The following is a 22,004-nucleotide window of genomic DNA, read 5'->3' on the forward strand; positions in this document are numbered from 1 at the left end:
GTCTTTTGGGTTAAAGAGTTTTCAGACATAAGATGTTGCGTAAGGGTGTGAGTAAGTTTAATAGTTCAATGATGGGTTTGAACGTGTTTCTTAAATCAAATAGTTTTAAATGACTAAGACACATTTAGTACTTATTCAGCCTATCAATTTCAACAGATTTAGTAGCACAAATATAAGAGTCTGGTGACACCTAGTGGAGAAGTCGTTGCCTGCAACAGAGGTCGTTTTATTTTAAATGGTCACTTATGCCAACTAGTGGGGGAAATGAGAATAACACGTGCTCTGAAACACGAGAAGATTTCTATCGTCTGTTCTTCACACAAAACGTTCATATTACTTTATGGACTCTATTTATTATGGTTTTTGTTATGATTTTTGTGTTTATCACTGTTCACTTTAACATAATGGAATACGTATAATCAACATTTTGGTAAACTTCTCGTTATTGCTTAACATTTTTATGGAGACAATGATAACATTCAAACGTATGTGGTATGATAAACAAGAGAGATAAATGAATACATTTAATTCATAAAGGATTCATTCAATTGAACAAAAGTGACAGTGAAGGCATTTATAATAGTAAAACATTTAATGCTTTAATACGTTTAATGGTAACATTTTACAATTAGGTTAATGTATTAACCAACATTAAATAAAATTATCAATACATTTGTCACAGTATTTATTAATCTGTTAATGTTAGTAAAAAAAAAAAGCCTACAGCTGTTCATCGTTCATGTTAGTTCACAGTGCATTAACTAATGTCAACAAATTAGATTTCAATAACGTATTAGTAAATGTTGAAATTAAAATTAGAAGTTTGTAGTATTGTTCATTCTAATAGTTTATGTTAACTACAAGGTAGTTAACTAATGTTACCAAATGAACCTTATTGTAAAGTGCTACCAATTTAATAAATGCTGTTGATTGAACTTTCTAATCTATCCTTCAAAGAATCATGAAAAAGTATCACCATTTCAACAAAAATGTTAAGCAGCACAAATGTTTTCAACATTGATAATAATAAGAAATGTTACCTGAGCAGCAAACCAGCATATTAGAATCATAATAATTTCCGAACGCTCATGTGACACTGAAGACTTGAGTAATTAAAATTCAGCTTCGCATCCCAGCAATAAATTACATTTTAAAACTATATTTAAATAGAAAAGTTATTTTAATTTGTAATAATATTTTCACATATTTTCACTGTATTTTTGATGTAATAAACGCAGCCTTGGAGAGTATAAGAGACTTCTTTCAAAAACTTTTGAATGTTTCCAAACCTGACAGGTACTGTTTAGAAAAGGCACTATTTATAACCAGCCTATTATTTTTAAGGCTACACACTCAGTAAACAGATTCTTCTGACACTTCATGATGGATTGTGATAGCCAGGGGGTCTGGGTTGTTTTTAAGGGTGTCATCTGATGAAACTAATTTGACAGGAAATTGAAGAGAGAGGATCGGTGGTCAAGGTCACAGTGGTTACAGAGGCAATTTTAGAGATGGGCTGAAAATGTGTTTATGGGGAAATAGTTTATGTCCCCCTCTCCCGTAACCCCCTGAACAAAGCTTTGGTGTTTCTTCATCACTATACCTTAAAGGTGAAGTGTGGCATTTTTGTGCCATAACCTAATGGGACTAAGCAGAATTGCAGTGTTTGTTTGAGTGATCTGACCAGGTTGGACATGACTACATTGGCTACAGTTTGGCAGACATGTAAATCTAGTAATTGTGTATCTTGACTAAAATAACTTAAAGGGATACTCCACTTTTTTTTTGCAAATAAGCTCATTTTACAACTCCTCCAGAGTTAAACAGTTGAGTTTTACCGTTTTTGAATCAAATCGGCTGATTTTCTGATATTTAGAAGAATATCAGTAATCTTATTGACGTCCATAGTAGGAAAAAAATATATACTATGGTAGTCAATGAGACCAGAAACTGTCTGGTTACAGATATTCTTCTAAATATCAGAAAATCGGCTGAATGGATTCGAAAACGGTAAAACTCTGTTTAACAGTTTAACTCTGGGGGAGTTGTAAAATGAGCCTACTGTATTTCCAAAAAAAGTGGAGTATCCCTTTAATCCAGTTGGATATCAAATGCAACGTAAAAGCTAGTTTTCTCCCTACACTGACTGCTCACTCCCTCACTTCATACGTCATGAAAGTTTGCAATTGTGCATGTTAGCACGTTATCTCTTACTTAGCGACAGAGCTATGCAATTATTTTAGTTTTAACCCAAAAATGCTCACCGTCTGTATAACTCATAAACACATTTTTATTACTTCTTCAAAATAACATTTGCAGGTGCAAACATGATATTGAACTAACATCACTACATTACATTGATTCAATGACATTATCATAGATTTTTTGTTGAAATTTCACCATTGTTTCAACAGGAACTGATGGTGCAAAAGTGATACCGAAGAAATATAACTGTGCAATCTTGAATCATTAATATTACCATTGATTTGTGGTTGAAATCTCAACATTGCTTCAACAGTAACTGAGGTTGCAAAAGTGATACTAAAGAAACCAAATAATGTTGAGCCTCCAGCATTGACTTAATATTGTTTCAGTGGTTGCTTGTTATCTGGGCTGTGCTTATAGGCTGCACTATTCTGAGTGGATAAATACGATGGCTTGAGATTACTGATGCATGGATAAGTTATATCTGTGGACTCTGTGGGTAATCCATGGGTCTGGCAGGCCAAGTAATAAAAAAAAAAATACCATTCTGATTAATAACTCAAGACATTTGAGAGCAGTAGCACCAGTGCCTCCAAGTTCAACAGATGCACATTTACATGTGATATAAAACACAATATTACGTGTTTTGTCAATTAGAATTTGACAGCAGCTTGAGTTGGCAGCAGAAGCCTAAGCTTGAGTTATTCCCTGCAGATGTACATTTATTTTCATTAGTAAAATCATTAACACTGTCAGGAGAGCCCAAAATGTGGCCATTTAGTTGCAGTCTGGAGCCCTGCTCAAAACATCATTAGGTTTATCCATGTAGAACAGCAGTGCCGAAGCACACCTGATGTCAAAATTGTTCCTATAGTACTTGCAATGTTGTTTCAACCACATATGTCAAAAGAGATAATTCCATAATGTATCTTTAAGCAGTAAACAAATAATGTGCCACCTTCTTGTTTCATTATATTGATGAAAATATGGATAAATTGAAAGCTGTAGTTTTATCAGGAATGTTTTATTTGATGTGCCAGTTTCTTTGCTTTGTAGAAAAAGCATGTATCATCAAAGGGTGCACAATGAGAGTAGTTTCTGGATTCCTTTCTCATACATATATATATATATATATATATATATATATATATATATATATATATATGACTTTCTCATATACTGTATATATATATATATATATATATATATATATATATATATATATATATTAGGGCTGTCAAACGATTAATCGCGATTAATCACATCCAAAATGAAAGTTTGTGTTTACATAATATATGTGGGTGCACTGTGTATAATTATTTTATATATATAAATACACACACATACTTGTATATTTAAGAAATATTTTCATGTATATACTGTATATAGATTTATATATAATTTATATTTAAATATTTTATATAAAAATAATATTTTTTTCTTAAATATACATACATGCATATATGTATATATATATATATATATATATACAAAATAATTATACACAGTGCACCCACATATATTATGTAAACACAAACTTTTATTTTTCGATGCGATTAGTCACGATTAATCGTTTTACAGCCCTATTATATATATATATATATATATATATATATATATATATATATATATATATACATCTTCAGTTTGGCAAGTTTCTGTAACATAATGTTATATATACTGAATAATTCTGTTTTGATACAACTCGGTATAAAAAGCACAAAAATATAGCACTTTGAACTTTGGTGCAAGTCCATTTAAATGACTGTGGCATTAAGCAAATGTATGTCGCATAAGTGCCCCTTATATTCATCACGATTATTTTTCATTGATGACTATTTACCAAAAATACACTTCAGCAGACAATTGTTTTTGCCTTTTAAACGGTAAAAAGCACAAAAATGTATTTGTGAAAGCATACAATACATTGATAACAAATTCCAAATAATGATAAAGTACTGATGAGCAAATATCAATGGGCCAAAAACAAGTGTTTGATTTTTAAGGTACTTATGAATGCAACAATCATAGCAAAGCTCATTGTTCAGGGGCATGGAAAAGCAAATATAATACTGAATGAAAGTGCAATTTCATCATTTTATGCTGCAAATTCAGTCCCCACCCCTCACGTTTATTAAGACAATAGAGCATCTGTTTGTAAGTCACAGTTTTGTCATTGGTATGTGCAGGTTATTCCAAGGCCCCATCCAGAGCTCCTCCTCGTCTGACTGAGTGCGGTCACTGTGTGATCCTAGAGGGTCCCTCACCTCCTGATTGTCCGCTGTGGACTCTTGTTCATCCACATGTTGTGTTCTTTCACCCCCACCATTTGCCACGTTTGATTTTGAAGCTATACTCTCTGGGCCTGTGGTGCTGGAGGCCAGGGACCCACTGGAGGGCCTGGTCGTGAGGTTCTGTTCACCTGCTGAGGCGCTTGCGATTATGGGGCTGTTTAAAGGAATTCGCTCTTCGTGCGTGACAGCAAGTTTGTCCAGTTTCTTAAAGTGCTTTCCCAGTCGTATTGGAGAGTTCAGCTTGATGTTGTTGGTGTGTGCGACCCGTCGTGTCCGGATTATTGAGCCATTCTGGGCCAAATATATGCTCCCATTAATGTTGCTGTGGCTGTTCACATTAGATAGGCGGTTCCTGTGCGATTCAGGGGCACTTTCTTCTCCAGTTGAACTGGTCTCGTATTCACGATCTACAATTAGCTTGATCCTCTTTTTTCTACCGTACTGAAAAAAAAAGAAAAGAAAACAGGAGTGTAAGATGACTAACAGAAGTATTTTTTTTTTTTTCACACAGCACACAACAGTGGTGTTCTGTCCAAGGAGGAAGGCAGAGCATTTTCAATAGCATATAAAGAAGCAAAATAATAATAATAATAAATAAATAATAGTGCTGTCAAACGATTAATCGCGATTAACCGCATTCAAAATAAAAGTTTGTGTTTACATAATATATGTGGGTGAAAGGTGTATTTTATATATGCAAATACACACATGCTTGTATATATTTAAGAAATATTTTCATGTATCTACTGTATATAGATTTATATATAATTTATATTATATATAAATATAAATATTTGATATATAAATATTTTTTTTTCTTAAATATACATGCATGTGTGTGTATTTATATATATATATATATATATATATATATATATACAAAATTTATTATACAAATTTCACCCACATATATTATGTAAACACAAACTTTTATTTTGGATGAGATTAATCGCGACTAATCAGTTGACAGCCCTAATAAATAAATAAATAAAATGGAATATATATATATATATATACTGTATATATAATGTATTTGATATATCAAATACATTTGTTATATCAAATACAATGCATTTGTTTCATATGACAAACATCGGGCTGGTGATAACTGTTATAAAGTGCTGTTAATTATCAAGACACATTCAACAATTACAAAAGCAGGTTTGATGAATATTAAATTTACACATCAGCTTCCCCAGAAAATTCCCTCCTTGACCACCACTGCATTAAAAAACAAAACAACTTAACACACACACACACACACACACACTTAACGTCCTTTCATGAGCTCATTAAAAGCAATGTGCTCATTGACCAAATGTCATTGGATTACAGGTTTCTTATACAACAAAAAACAACTTCATTTTGATCTGAACATTAATTGCTGACTTAAACTTTTTAAGGGTGACCTATACTGGTAAGACTACATAGGAAAGAGCATGCATGTCATTCAGCAAAGGTTAAGGAGAAATGCCAAGTTGTGCTCAGCGAGAGGAAGACAAGAAAAACAACTCGAATCAGATGAGGGCATTCAAAAAGCCAATAAAAAGTTCAACAAAAGAAATTAAGGCAATGGCTAGTCTTACTGAACATATCAGAATATACGTCAGGAGGCACCGACAGTATCAACAGCATCTGAATTTGAGTCCTCCTCCTCCCCATCTACTTTAAAGATTCTTGGTCCATCTGAAGAGCTTGCACTGTCACCAGGGCTGCCACCTTTCTCTGGTGTAATTTCTCCTTCTTCGTTCTCATCTATTGGAGAAAGTTTGTCGATCTCTAAAGCTCTTGCTACACTACTGCTGGCCACTGACAAGCTGCTCATGCTGTGGAAGCTTGAATCTGGTCTTCTCTCTGGAGAATGGCTGCTTTTAGACCTAGAGAACTTTGGATCCTTATTTTGGCCCTCAGAGTCACCTTCATTCATAATGGCCTCTTCTAATGCTTTGGTGTGGGTGAAAGTAGTTGCAGGTTCTCGAGACGATCTGCTGCTGTTCTGCTTGTAAGTTGCTGGAAAACTAGCATTGGACTTGATGCTTTCAGAGATTGTGCTGCTGTGTCTGGACTGGGAAGACATGACAGGTGACACTGTTCCTCTTTCCTCAGATTTGACACCGTCTATTCCACTGCTATCTTCCTCCGAGCTTGACTCCTTTGCAGCCTCTTGTCCGGATTCAGATTCATTCTCTGTCTCAAATGTTCTCTCTGTGTCTGACTCTTGTTCTGTCTCAATCTCTGTGTCTTGGTCCAAGTCTGACTCAGTCCTTGACTCTATTTCAGTGTCATCGAATGGAGTTTTTATTTGGCTCTCCCTGTCTGAATCAACAGGACTCTGGTCTTGATCATCATCGGAGTCTAAACTACTCATATGTGCTCCATCTTGGAGTCTGTATGGATGGTAAGGTGTGAACGACATGGCACTTCCATTGTACGACTGATGAATTATGTCTTCCCAGTTTCTACCTCTTTCTTGCTCACTTTCCACAATATCACCTGGGATTCTCTGTAATTCTCTCTGTGGCTCATTGAGTACCCAATAGTTTGAGGCGTTCCCATCACTCTCACGATCTACAGTCCCACTAATGCTACTCAGAGTGTTCTTTTGAGTCTGCAATGTTTTAAAGAAGTTCATCTGACTCAAAACTTTGCCAAGTCTTGTCTTTGCAGAAGGCATGGCTTCTTTTGTCTGGAAATAGCTGCCATCAATGACCATGCCATTGTCCACATAGTTTGAATGCTGCATTCTGGTTGGTTTGGAGTCATCAGTACTTCCCCCTTTCTCCACAGGAACTGCAATCGGAAAAATTTTGTTGTTCTTCCATGGAAGGTGGAATGGAGCTGGACCGGGCCTTCTGTCAAACATTTGGCTGAGTTGTACAGGTGCTTTGAGTGTAGTTTCAGTCTTTGAGCTGTAAGGGTGTGTGATGCCCACAGATGGTCCAGGCAAGTGTTTCTCAAGCCCTGGATGTTGGTCTCCAAAAGCTAGTCTAGGGGGCCTCCATGGTGGAGACTTGCCTGGCGGTGGAGCCAGCCTTCTCCCTTGCCTCACAACCTATTACATTAATATTAGCAAGGATTTTTATCATTCAGAATATTTAGTGGTAACACTTTAGAATACGGTTCCTTCGTTAATGAATAACTACACAAGAACTAATGAGTAACACAATATTAACAATCTAGTAACTATTATTAACTAACAAGAAACTCTGATTAACGAACTAGTAAGTAATATCGCACAGACGAAAGTGGTAGTTCACTATTAAGTAATCAATAACTACTATTTTTTTAATACTTCCCAGAGAACTACTGAAAAAGTTTATTAACAATCTAGTAACTACTATTAACTAAAATAAACTCTTATTAACGAATTAGTAAGTAATAGCTCACAGATGAAAGTGTTACTAGATACTTCTGTGGGAATTACTAATTATTTGGATTCGTATTATAAAGTGAAGATCATTGGAACTAACTAGTAATTACTAAAGTATTACTAAAGACATTTTCTAAAAGTTACTAAAGTTCACCAAAAAATCTCAAACGTTTGCACAAATCATGACTAGATCATGTAGTAACACTTGAGTCATTACTAGTTAGTTCCAATGATCTTCACTTTATAATACGGATCCAAATAATTAGTAATTCCCACAGAAGTATCTAGTAACACTTTCATCTATGAGCTATTAATTACTAATTATTTGGATCCGTATTATAAAGTGAAGATCATGGGAACTAACTAGTAATTACTCAAGTGTTACTAAAGACATTTTCTAAAAGTATACTAAAGTTCACCAAAAATCTCAAACATTTGCACAAATCATGACTAGATCATGTAGTAACACTTGAGTAATTACTAGTTAGTTCCAATGATCTTCACTTTATAATACGGATCCAAATAATTAGTAATTCCCACAGAAGTATCTAGTAACACTTTCATCTGTGAACTATTACTTACTAATTCGTTAATAAGAGTTTATTTTAGTTAATAGTAGTTACTAGATTGTTAATAAACTTTTTCAGTAGTTCTCTGGGAAGAATTAAAAAAATAGTAGTTATTGATTACTTAATAGTGAACTACCACTTTCGTCTGTGCGCTATTACTTACTAGTTCGTTAATCAGAGTTTCTTGTTAGTTAATAATAGTTACTAGATTGTTAATATTGTGTTACTCATTAGTTCTTGTGTAGTTATTCATTAACGAAGGAACCGTATTCTAAAGTGTTACCTATTTAGTTAACAATTCAAATCACTCATCATCATTTCACATGACTCATGTCAGCATTCCCCAAAAGCACTTTGGGGAGTGTCAAGGGACTGCATGACCCTCAGTACAACATTGCAATCAGCAACACTATGGTTAACCCTCTGGGGTCGGCGGTCACGCCGGCGATACCAGCTCGCTTTTGCTTTCATATCAGTGCAAAATAGACTCAAAATACTCTGTTGATTTTGATTTTACATTCAAGTGTTATTCATCAAGCAAAACTGTTAAATGTCTTCTTTTATTTGTGTATGCTCATAATAAAAACAAAATGTGTTTTTCGTAAAATAAAGAAAATAAACATGATGCGGTCTCTCTCAATGTGAAGTTTATTCTTAAACGCGACAGAAAATTAACTGTAACTCAGGGAATGTTTGTCACACAGACTTGAAACGTATGTCTTTACAACGCTTGGTGTCTCTATTTTTAAATGATGTAAATGATATAAAAAAAAAAACGGCATATACAGTTTCTCAAATGCTTCCTGATTAACTCTAATATGACCACACCCACGCATGCTTGAGCGATTAACATGCAAATGATCCACGCAGAGGAACGCAGAACTGTTAACTCCCTTCTCACTTCAAAACAAAGAATCAGAGACTTCAGTAACTTATCCCTCTCTGCTTTTCATCGAGTTTGGAAGACTGTGTTTGTGCTGTGCGGCATGGATTTACCTCAGAAGAATTAAAAGAACGCGATTTGAAGATGAGAAGATTTTTAAGGTAAGACATGTCAAACTGGTTCCAGACTAAAATGTATGTTATGAAATGAGATTGGATTAAAAAGCCTAATGTTGTACATGTACGTATATATGTAGACATAAACATGTTGAAATGTTAACTAGATTGGTAGGCAACCTTTCAATGTTAAATTATACATGTTCCACACGAGGATATTTTTATGTTCGATAATAAAACAACAAGATAAAAGTAGGCTCGTATGAGTGTTTACTCTAACATGGTGATTATTACATTGTTTAGACCCGTGTTTACTGTTAACTACTGTGTTTGTGGGTATCTGCTCAAACCCCAGTTGTATACTATGGTAACATTAGTGTTTAATAATTTGGATCTCTTCAGTAAATGTTCTCTACACGAGCTGTGAGTCAGTTTGAAAGCAAAATGTGCCACACATTAGGCTTTATGTTTTTACTCCAAATGTCTCTATTGATGTTATGAAATGAGATTGAAGTAACATATGATAAGCAATATATTTTTCTATACTGTAGTGTTGCTTAAGTGTTCATTTTTAACGATTTATAGGCTGCCTGCTATAGGCTATTATTATTATTTTATGCAGCTCTGCACGTAGCCTATATGCCAACAAGGCACAACATGCCTGGTGTTCATTAAAACTTTAAAAAAAGCAATTTAATCAGAAAGCTCTAAAATGTATTCCCAAAATCGAGCAGCCTTAGAGTTTCTCTGGAAATCAGCATGTTCACAGCTGGTGTTTTTTTTTATTTTTATTTTTATTTTTATATAGGTACCAGATGCCCCACTGATGTCCTGCTGACATTCACATGAGTCTCTGTACATGAACATGGTAAAGTGAAAAATCAAACACCTTAGAAATGACAGGTATGTATTATGTTTCAATGGCACATATGTGTGTGACTGTTCAAGTCTCTGTCTTTAGATCTGTCTCATGTTCAATAATGTGCTTTTTGTCATTTGTTGTCTATCTTTGGATTATGTTGAGTTATAAATAAATCCAAACGATCAAAAAAACAAGTCTTTTTTCTCCTCACTCTTTGTGCAAGGCTCCTCATAATGATAGCACCTTATGATGATTGATTTTTTACATAGTTTTGGGGCAAATATTCTAGGCTACATGATACAATTTTCAAAAGTCTTGAGAAGAAATAATCAGTATGGGTTTCATGACCTTATTTCATTTACTTTTTTTTTTCCACAAATCATGCATAAACGTCATTATCTTAAAGCTACAAACTTTTACATACTGTACATGCTGCTGACATATTATTGTAGCAGAGTTTGTGCTGAATACAGTGTAATAAGACTTTAGCCATGAAAATGTCACAAATATCACAAAAAAAAAAAACACACACAAATGTCAGAGCATGTCAGAACACCTCCGGGACCCAGAGGGTTACATTTTAACTTGAACCCAATTTCCATTGATTACTGGACAATCAGATTGATATATCATTACATGGGTGGTACCAAAAAAAAAGCAAAAAAAAAAAACAAAAAAACATAATGCCCAATATCAGGGATAGCCAATTCCTGTCTCGCAGAGTTTAGCCTCATCCCTAATCAAACACACCTGACTGTAATTTCCAATTAGGCATGGAGGAGCTAAAATCTGCAGACCAGTAAATCCTGAACCCTCCTGGACCAGACTGGCCCATCCCTGCCCTAGATGGTATCCCTGCTCTTGTTTTGCAAAACTCTTGTAAGAATCATCCTAACCCTACCCCTTGGAGTAAATGTGCTCTTGTATGAGGGTCACATTCTAGATATTCCCGAGTATTCCCGAACATATCTGTTTAAATTGAAATTTAATCGAACACATATCATTACATTTAGAATAATAATTACTAGTATTATTATTATTATTATTTGCAATGATTCTAAGTAATTGCATGGACCTATTTTTTGTAGGCTCAAATATGTTTCACTTGGTTGTGCTAATTATACAGTTATGTAGTTGTGTAAACCTCTGGCTTTCTTGCCACCTTGCTATCTGCTTTTTTTAGGAGAATGTCAAAGTGCTGAAGGCATTGGAGCCCTGCCATGAGTCATGTGTAAGGACCTTAACCAGAGGCAGGATAAAAAAATAAAAAAATACTGCACATTGTATTGGTTTAAACCAACAAAACAGAACAAACACAAATTTGATACCTCTCCCTCAGATTCATGTGGACTGTAGTAGTAGCTGCCGTCATCTTCCATAATCACCTCTCCATATTCATCATACATCCCCGCTGGAGAGATCAGCTTCCGTCGACTCCCATACTGAGGCAAGTCATATCTAAATAGCAGGTATACAGGATTAATGCATATTCCTCTAACACACACACCAATGCAAACATTCCTGAATAAATGAGCAACAACTTTGTCCCTACTGTCCACTAAATACAAACTATAACATTTGGAAGAGCGAAATGAAAAGGCAAATCCAATAAATATGATTTAGTAGCAGAACCTCCACATAACACTGAATGGAAAAGGTCAAAACAGACCTTCATTAAAGGACTTTGAGTATTCCTGGGGAGCAGCAGGCTGTCTGAACCCAAATACAGCTCAGACAGCCCATTTAACAGGAAACGGGCTGAAATTCAGGATTATATTGACCTTCACCCGCCTGTAGTCATGGATGACTTTCAATTGGATTTTTTGAGAATAGATGGATATATAAGACTAATGTGATATATGGCTGGGGACTGCTATTGATGCAATTTGTATGACCTACTTTAAAACACAGTAAGAACTTAGCATTTAATTCTACTCAAATACATTTGATAGTCTGCAATACCATCACTTCCCTCAGGAGAGCATTCATCTATAGCATTTATTATTTCTATTTCTTTAGCTCATTACGATTCCAGTTCACCGTACACAAGCACCAGTAAATAATTATATTCGCTATTACAGTCAAAAAAACACAAATGGATGCCCACAATTTTAAGGGAAAATGACAAAGTTTATCATCTGGAAGACGATGAAATGGTAAAATGGTGTGAAAATCATACAAACTGATTTATTAAAAGCAACAGGCCATGAGGGAATATATCTGAAAGGTGTGATTTGGGGCCGCGGAGCACATTTTAACCAATGAACACTCACCCATGGTCATAGTTATAGTAATCCTGTGTATAATAGTCCTGTCCTGGGTCAATGCCAGACTCCATAGAGAGCTCCTGTAAGCGGAGTAAAGAGTTATAATTAAAAGCGTGCATCGCTTTAGGCGAAATCCTTGGGGAAGTCAGATGAAAGTGCTGTCCATTACAAAAATAAATAAATAAATGAACTATTCTGAATTCAGTATACAGTATTTCTATATTCTACTACAGCATGTTCAGCTCAACAGAAACAGTTTTCTGCAAGGAGAAAAGTTGAGATCTTCTACTCTACCTCTGGTCTCAACAGTGAGGGCCGAAGCAACTGCTGTTGCTGCACAGCATTTAGAAGAGAACAGTGCGGAAACAAGAGAGAAAAGTAGGAATATTACATTTAGGAATTTATGAGGTGGTGAATGATAGAAGGTAAATTCAGATGGATCCTCAAGTCTGAGATTACACTGAAAATCTGCAATGCAAAAAAATTTACACCTGAGAGTTGTAAGCCTGAAAAATATGTAACAAGGAAGCATCAAATCAGCAAATTTGTGACTTCTGAGAATGGCTCTGTACAAAGATTTTAAGTTTTGACTCAAATTATGCTTATCAAATAAGTGGAAGCATTTTCTCGAGTGTTGCTAGACTTTAGGATCCCATTGTAAAATGTAGGGGGGAAAATAATAAATCATTCCATCTTTTCTAACTCTAATCTATTCGGTAACACTTTATTTCGCTAGTCCACTTTAGACATTCTACTAACTATAAGTAACTTTTCAACTACATGTCAACTAACTGTTATTATAGTATTAGTAGACTGCCAGCTTCATATCTGCTAACACTTTATTTTGTTGCTCCAACCCGATCTCACGGGAATTCGTACGAATTTTACGAGGTGGCTAATTCGTAACAATTCGTACGACCTCACTCGTACGAATTAGTACGATTTTGCTAAATCGTACATATTTTACGAATTAGCCAATACGTATGAATTCGTACGAATGACCTACCCCTGACCCCGCCCCTAAACATAACCGTCACGTGGGTTTAGACAAATCGTACAAATTCGTACGAGTGAGGTCGTATGAATTAGTACGAATTAGCCACTTTTGAATCACTCGTACGAATTCGTACGAATTGGTCGTGAGATAGCGTAGCTTGGTCCCCCAACAGACATTCAACTGACTATAAGTAACTTGGCGACTACAAGTAAACTTATTCTCCTAACCCCTAACCATAACCTAACAGTCTACTGACAGTCTACTACAATATACTAATACTCTAATGAGAGTTACTTGACATGTAGTTGAAAAGTAACTTATAATTAGTAGAACGTCTAAAGTTACTATCGAAATAAAGTGTAACCAATCATTCTACATATGAAGAATTTATAATTACCAATTGTCCCAGTCAACATTTACAGTTTAGTGTCAATATAAATATAACTATTTATCTACAACGCATTCTCACCACAAGGCGTCACCTTTGACCATGCTTCAATATTTGACGTTTTAGGCGCCCTTTAGCGTCACTTACATGACGCGATCCTACGGCGTCATCTAACTGACGTTAAAGGAAAGCGTCAGTTAGAGGACGCGTTTAGGTTTAGGTGTGGGGTGGGGGTAGGGTACACGCGATCCTAGGGCGTCATCTAAGTGACGCTAAAGGGCGCCTAAAGCGTCAGATATTGAAGCATGTCCAAATGCTTCCCAAGGCGTCAGTTAAGTGACGCCTTGGGGGTGAGAATGGGCTGTTATCTATCATATTGCTATTGCTCAAGTTTTATAAAAGACACTTTAGCATTCATAAAAACAAACCTCCTGAGAACAAAAACAAATTTGAGAAATGTTATCAGCAAGTCAAACTCCAGACTGGCAGATTTAGCCTTCAGTAATTTTAAAGATGAGATTTCGACAAATAGTTATTTCCTCTCTCATCACCGTCCCTATCAAAAAACATCAACTGATAAAAATGATGGCCAATAAAACTGTCTGAAGATGGGACACTATTTAAACACAATGCAATTCCAAAGAATATAAACACATACCTCCTGATGCCCGTAGCCTCTCCTGTGAGGAGATAACAATATGGAAATAAAGTCAGTAAGGTTTTCATGATAAAACCTTGATATTTAATATCTAGAAAAAGTTAATTATTTTTTTCTCAAACTGGATGGTCAGATCACAAAGTCTTTAAATGTTTAGCATATTTAAATACACAAGATTGAGACAGCATGTCCTTGAGTCCGGTTTCAAAGGAAATCTCAATAAAGCTTTTGCATATCTGTCTAAAACTCTGATAAGTAATGTATAACTGTGAAGAACTGAGCATATGTGTGCAGATTAATATGCAGAAATGCAGCAGATATGGGGCAAACACTTCAGCACAATTTCCCATGATGATTTTAATATTTAATTTCAATAGTCCACTTCTACTAAGCAACTTTCCAACAACATGTCAACTACCGGTCATTAGAGTAGTAGTCGACTGTCTTGATCATATCTGATAACACTTTTATTTTGATGGTCCGCCAACAGACATCCCAGCAAACACAGAACGTTCCCCTAACGTTCCCGAATGGTCCCATGAGGTTATTTTTTTTTTGGGAACCAAACAAGAACGTTGGAACATTCCATTTTAGTTATTTTTAGGTTCCATTTTTATAACGTAAGGAGAATGTTCTGGGAATATTCCCTTAACCTTAAGGGAAAGTTCTAGGAACGTTCTGGGAACCAAAAACTAACGTTCCCAGGACCTAAATTTGTTTGCTGGGATTCTACTGACTAAAAGAAACTTTCCAAGTCAACTTATTCCACTAACCCAACAGTCTACTAATGATCTGTTGAGAGTTATTTGACATGTAGTTGAAAAGATACTTACAGTTAGTAGAATGTCTAAAGGGCACTACACAAAATTTACCTACTAATATGTCCATTTATTTTTTTTAGTTACTGAAATTTCTTTATGGACTGTGCTATTAATTATGAGATTTTAGTTTTGGGAACATTAGTTTAGGAGTCATGATAAATGACAATGAAGCTCACAGGCTGCATCGAATAGTGAATCAGTGTTGACACCATTAAATCAAAGTAGACAATATGAGAACAACATGCCTTTAGAGGAGAAGAGCTAGACACTTTTTAGCTGCAAGACACATGGCACACTGTTTCTTATCAGTCAGATGAATGTTAACACCCTCAAGCCTTTAATGACATTAGACAATATCATCTGTGATGATGCTTGGCAAGCGAAAACAGCCTAAAAAATATTTGATAACAGTTTATCAGGTGTGTTAAAGGTTCGCAGAGTGTACATGGAGACGGGCCAGCGTTTCCTAAGTGGTAGGGCCATTTTACTGAAAGCGTAGCAAATTAAAATTCTCTCCAGGCAGCAGATCAGCGAGAGCAAATTACAGCAATTCTTCCCTGATGTTGGCATAACGAGGGGTTCAAATGAAGATTTATCTCTTAACGATAATATGCGACTTTCAAGGGACTTTTGTTTTGTTGACTTTTCTCTCTCTATGCCAGTGTGTTTGCAGGTGCAGTGATGTGGCAGGCCATGAATTAAACTTGATGTATTACATGATATGTAATTATAATTAAAGTATATAATTATACACTATGATTAAAAACTAATTATGTTGTATAGTCTTAACTGGGTCACGGTATGATTGCCGTGGCATTTCCATATCTTTTTTTTTTTCTTTCAAAAATTAAACTTAAATTAAACCCACTGGTCTATATTAATTATCTTCTTTCTTGTTTCTTTTAAGGTCAAAATAAATAATTATTGATTGATTTTTTTTCTTCTTTTTTTTTACCATTTACTGGCATGCTTTTTGTAGGTGAAAACATTATATATATATATTTATATATATATATATATATATATATATATACCAATCTTGCAATGTAATCATATATCATGATGAAAATAAATAAAAATAATAAAAAATGAAAAAATAATATATATATATATATATATTTAATGTTTTTTTATTAATTACTAATATATATTTTTTTTTATTATTTCATTTTTTGTTAAGTACTAATCATATATATATATATATATATATATATATATATATATATAAGTAATTAATAAAAATGAATTATATATATATATATATATATATATATATATATATATATATATATACAGTATATATGCATAGATATCAACATCATATATATATATATATATATATATATATATATATATATATATATATATATATATATATATATATAATTACTAATCATAAATTATAGTAATGATAACAGGACAAACACCACTGATATTTCAAACACCCCTCACATTTTTTAAATGGATTTTGACCAAAATGTTAGATTTAGATTTGTGTGATAAATACAAACATAAAGTTATTTATTACTATTATCAATACAAGTTACTATAAATAGGTTAAATAGGGCCACTAACAAAAAAATGACCACACTTACGATATGCATATTAATTTAATATGTGTAATCATATATACCAATGTATGTGTGAGCACATTGTTCTTTTCATGATTAAAAACACTGAATTAATGTGTTGGCAGCATTAGTTTTAAACATATATGCTTTTCAGCAGTTTGTATGTTGCCATCTGCTTTGAAATGTTGACTAAACAGACAATAGCGGTGACAGACAAATCTTGTTTGATCTTGCTAAATTTAACAAAGCTTTCCCTCCTCCCACTGATTGCCATCAAGATGTTTACTTGTTTGTCTGTTCTCTAACACTGTTAATATGTCATGATGGCAACTGCTAGTCTTAATGGAACATGGCGCTACAGATTAGATAAACAAATCAAGATATAAGATGGGAAAATGTGGCATGCCTGGGTTATCTGCAAATAAATTTTGAAGGGATAGTTATTTATGTTTTAGGTATTTCCAAGTTTTAAGCTTTTCTTTGCCAAGGAAGTGACACATGAGTATTAACCCAACTCATATTTGCTCTGTAAAAGAAATTAGAATGGTTGCATAAAAAAAGAAAATAATGACAATTTAGTGTACAAATAGAAGAAAGAAGACCAAATCACAATTCAAATAACAAATGCAATAACGCTGAACATTCATCAGGAGATTTTCTGACTTTGTTCCTTCAATTTCTTTAGTTTCACAACACTGAATAAAGCTAACAATATATAGCACACGAACAATGAGGTGACCTACAAAACAAATTTTGAATGGAGTCTGTATTAAGGGGCTGAATTTATTGCACAACTATAATGGGGGAAGAGGTTTAAAACAAAGCCTAACCAGAATATCCAAGTCTCATCAATACAGTGCTGCTCATTGTAAAGAGAAGGTGCAATCATTACAGAAACAGAACATGATTCATTTTCATAAGGGCATGGAGACACTTCTGAATGTGCTACAGCACAAGAAGAAAAACAATATGGTATAGTGTGTACTGCCGCGAGTCGACAATAATCGGATGTAATGGAGCAGTATCCATCCATTAGTATCACAGCAATTAAAGCTGGGATTAGGAGGACGTTTGCTGAATTGAATGCAGCGTGTTTCCGTCTCAAAGAGTAAATGGAGGACATATCGCCAATCACACACATACACTCACACAAAATTGATTTAGCCTGTTATTACAACCAACTTGACGACTCAGTTGCCTCTCAAACCTCCTAATGTGTGCACAGTCACGTAACATAAAACCATTTAACATTAAAACAAACTTGTTTATCTTCTGTGCCTTCTATGAGAGAAGGATAACATTTTGTACCAAAAGCTTGGACTGAGAGAGGCATAATTTCCCATAACAGCTGTATCTGATAAATAAATTGATCACTTTACATAAATCCTGTGCCAGATATTGGTGAAAACTAGTAGAGAGTGCAAATGTGGCTACAGAGGCTAAGCTATAACAATTATCAAAAAAGGGAGAAACATAACAGAACAGATGAGAACAGAAAAAAAATGAGAGGTGAGAGCATGTGTACCCCAGAGAAAAAGCTTTATAGAGCACATTTATCCCATCCAGTGATAGTAACTTATAGCCCAACATTAGAGCATATGAATAAGACAATTTCTATGAGTGAGTGATAGTTTTGTGTACTAAAACAGTTTCAAGCAGATATGGGGTTTAGTAACAGTTTAAACGCCTGTATGAATGGTTTAAACTCAACTAAATAACAAAACACTCTTGCAAAACTGTTTAAAAATATTTTACAAAAACTGTAAAGCACAAACACTGGATTTTGTGTCATAGTTAGATGAAACACAATGGTAAGACAAAGAGTAAAGATGACAAAAATGTAGTGTCTAATAGGGCATTCACACAGGGCACATTCTAGCTCCATCATAATTTTTTAATTATTAAATTAGGAATTTTGGACTATACACATGATTAACCTTTTTTTTCATTTCACTGTTTTCATATATTCTTGAATATTTTAAATACAGTGTAGTGGATCAATGTCATGTTTCTGAGGGTTTACATTTATGTTTACATTTATGCTTTAATCCAAAGTGACTTACTGTACTTTGACTTGAAAGTATACCTTTAATCAAATTATTCACTCCCTGTTAATCATGGCATTACTAACATCATGCTTTACTGTTTGTACTATAGGAACTCCCTGCACACAATATTTACATATGAACATGACGACTTTTCAGTTCCGCTATACTAAGGTGTTTGCTAGAATGCATCCTGTGTGAACTGCCTCTAAAAGAGTACCGTATTTTCCGCACTATAAGGCGCACTTAAAAGCCTTTAATTTTCTCAAAAAACGACAGAGCGCCTTATATATCTATCAATTGGTTAACAATGCTCCGCGTTATTCAATTCGCCCGGCGAACTCGCGTTCGTGTCCATCTTATGCCCGCTTTGTCACACGGCCAGTTGAACCTCATATAAATCAGGTTATGTGTGTAAGTAACTTATAAGTAACTTACTTCACGTTACTTATAAGTAACATTCTAGCTCAACCGCTCACGAGCGCTCACTCTTAACAGACACACGAACAGACACACTGTCCCCCGCGCTGCTCGCGCATTACAGAATGTTCATAAAGCACTCCCCGTTCACCGGGTCGTCTCATAAAAAACAGCCAGCTGTTGCTGTCAGCGAGCCGCCGCACATTGAATACGAGTCAAACTGCAAATGTAAGTTACGTGCCCGCCCCAGCGCGCTCATGCTTACTAATAAACGCTTCACCTCCGGCGCCGCGGACTCGCTACATTCCCTTTAGCACATCTAACGTTAATGGATGCATAACGGAAACCCAGTCAAACGTTTGACTGCAGTATCAAGGGGGTCCCACACCGGACGAGAAGCGCTGTGCCGCGCCACATCTAGGACAACTCCAGGTATCGCACACCATACGCGCACTTTCTCATCAGTGTATGACCAACAATACTGTTATGTTTAATGACATGGAATGAAGATAATGTCTGTTCTATGTTATGATTGTACTGTACAATTACATACAATCGTTGCTGAGTCTGCAGTCTGAAAACTTTACCTCAGAGCATCCGTTAACTGAATGAATTGAGAATCTCACCTGAAAAATTGTCATTCAAGCAGCTGATTTCTGTAAATGAATGCAAATCTAAATGTATATTGCAGCAAAGGGCGAAGTCAGGATCCATTAGCAGTGATTTGAGACAAAAATAATCTAAATTTTATATAAAATTTTGAACAAGGTCCTGAGCTGTGGACAGACGGCGAATGGCGCCGCCGGTGTGTGTAGACTCATAGAGAATAATGTGTTCGAATTTTACAGACGCTTCTCGTCCGGTGTGAGACCCCCTTCATGCACCTTATAATCCGGTGCGGATTATGTATGAAAAATGAAATATGATATATGAAATATGTATGAAAATATATATGAAAAATGTATGAAAAATGTTCTAAAATAGGTCATTCATTGAAGGTGCGCCTTATAGTGCGGAAAATACGGTAATAGCAACATGGACAAGTAGAGTGTCACATGATAGTAGACTGAGATGGAAAGCGTTTCTCCAGCTCCTCCACTAGTGAGTTCATGTTTGGATTGGGCTCTGGTGGTGGTGCTTCTTGAACAGGCTCCGCATCTGACACGCCAGCCTCTGGATCGACAGACACTTGTGGTTTGGGGACAATCTTTGACGGGCACTGCTTTTTATCTATTTGTTTGTACATGTTGGCAACGGATTTCTCTAAGTCAGCTATGTTCTGGATGTTCTTCAGGATCCCCTTGAGTTCCCTCTTGGGAGGCTCCGGCTCGGACGGCGGCGGGGGTGCTGCCGGGCGTAAGGACACCGGTCGGAGGGATGTGATAGAGGGAAGAGGAGGAAGGACAAATGGAGAAGGAGGCATGGGACGGGATAAGACTGGTGATACGTCAGGTGGGAGAGGAGGAGGAGGCGGAGGGACCGGATGTGGAGGAACAGGTGAGGATGGAGGGATAGGAATAGACTGGGGTGGGGGATTGGAGGGAGGTGGAGGTGGTGGTGGTGGTGGAGGGCTGGAGGGAGGAGGTGGTGGTGGTGGGGCAGGTATATCTGGAGGGTCGGGGATGATCTCCACATTGACCTCGTAAGACTCCACATCAGGATAAGAAGTTATTCTGCTGTACTTCCGCAGAACTGGTGGGGTGGGCTTGTGACTAGGCGGAGGTGTTCCGTCAGTCTGGGTAATGATTATGGATGGGGGCCTGCTGTTATGTCCCATGAGTGAAGATTGTGGGGTCTCAAAAACAGAGAGAAAAATATCAGAGGAGAGTGACCCACGAGAGTCCTGGCCTTGCCTTTGCCTGTCCTGTATGGCCTGCTGCTCAAACTGTCGTGCCTGCTCTTTTACTGTCAATTTGGGCTCTGTATCTTCATCCTCAAGCCCATCAAATTCATCAATCATTTCTTTACTGTCCTTAAGGCCAGACTTCAGAAGTTGTAGCTCCCACTGAACTGGGTCCATCACCACCCTTCTACACCGTAGGGCTTCATTGGTCCCACATTTGTGCAATCTAGAGGGTAAAGTCCAGGAGTGTCCTGAGGCTTCCGGTGGGAAGCGCGGGATGGACTTTCCCAGACCGCTCATGGTGGGTGAATACATGCCCAGGAGGTACCTCAGATTTTGGTGCTCAGGGCTGCCGAGGGTGCCATCATCATGGTACAGGGGGTTGGTTGTAGTAAGTGGGTTCTCGTCTGAAAGGAAGGTAATGTTGCTTTCCGACTTGGGCAAGTTGTTCAGTAGGATTCCATTAGCAGTGGACAGTTTGTGAGCAGCGATGGCACGGGTGGCAAATGAGCTAATGAGACGCTGCCGATCGCCATCCTTCAGAACACACCTCTTAGTCCTGCTTTCAGCATAACCGCAAAAAGAGACAAAGAACGACTTAATAAAGGACGTGAACAACAAGGTAGACAGGGAAGTAGGATGGAAGCCAGCTACAAAAAGCACCTGCCTGGATTGACTAAAAAGTGCTAATTAAA

At 36.1% G+C, this 22,004-nt stretch overlaps 2 protein-coding genes across 4 annotated transcripts in view; both read right to left on the minus strand.

Moving 5' to 3' along the window:
- Window positions 1-3,818: 3,818 nt before the first annotated feature.
- The window catches only part of pcdh15b (protocadherin-related 15b), a 310,069-nt gene continuing 291,883 nt past the window's right edge, over window positions 3,819-22,004 (minus strand). For 2 of the 3 annotated variants that reach the window (XM_089121979.1, XM_089121980.1), the window contains 5 exons: window positions 14,610-14,631; window positions 12,861-12,899; window positions 12,573-12,646; window positions 11,628-11,757; window positions 3,819-4,940 (listed from right to left, as the gene is read on the minus strand). In XM_089121979.1, the coding sequence (XP_088978105.1) occupies window positions 4,368-4,940; window positions 11,628-11,757; window positions 12,573-12,646; window positions 12,861-12,899; window positions 14,610-14,631 (838 nt within the window). In that variant the 3' untranslated portion in view covers window positions 3,819-4,367. Of the gene's footprint in view, window positions 4,941-5,573; window positions 7,552-11,627; window positions 11,758-12,572; window positions 12,647-12,860; window positions 12,900-14,609; window positions 14,632-22,004 lie in introns of those variants that run through there. The other variant, XM_089121981.1, reaches the window with a different exon arrangement.
- Window positions 18,687-21,999, minus strand: LOC148971502 (protocadherin-15-like; the record flags this gene model as incomplete). The annotated part of the gene is made up of 1 exon (XM_089122479.1): window positions 18,687-21,999. A coding segment is annotated over one exon (1,482 nt), but the record flags the coding sequence as incomplete, so codon positions are not given.

The sequence above is a fragment of the Pimephales promelas genome, chromosome 17 (genome assembly GCF_988280905.1).
Source record: "Pimephales promelas chromosome 17, fPimPro1.hap1.1, whole genome shotgun sequence".
Taxonomy (NCBI): domain Eukaryota; kingdom Metazoa; phylum Chordata; class Actinopteri; order Cypriniformes; family Leuciscidae; genus Pimephales; species Pimephales promelas.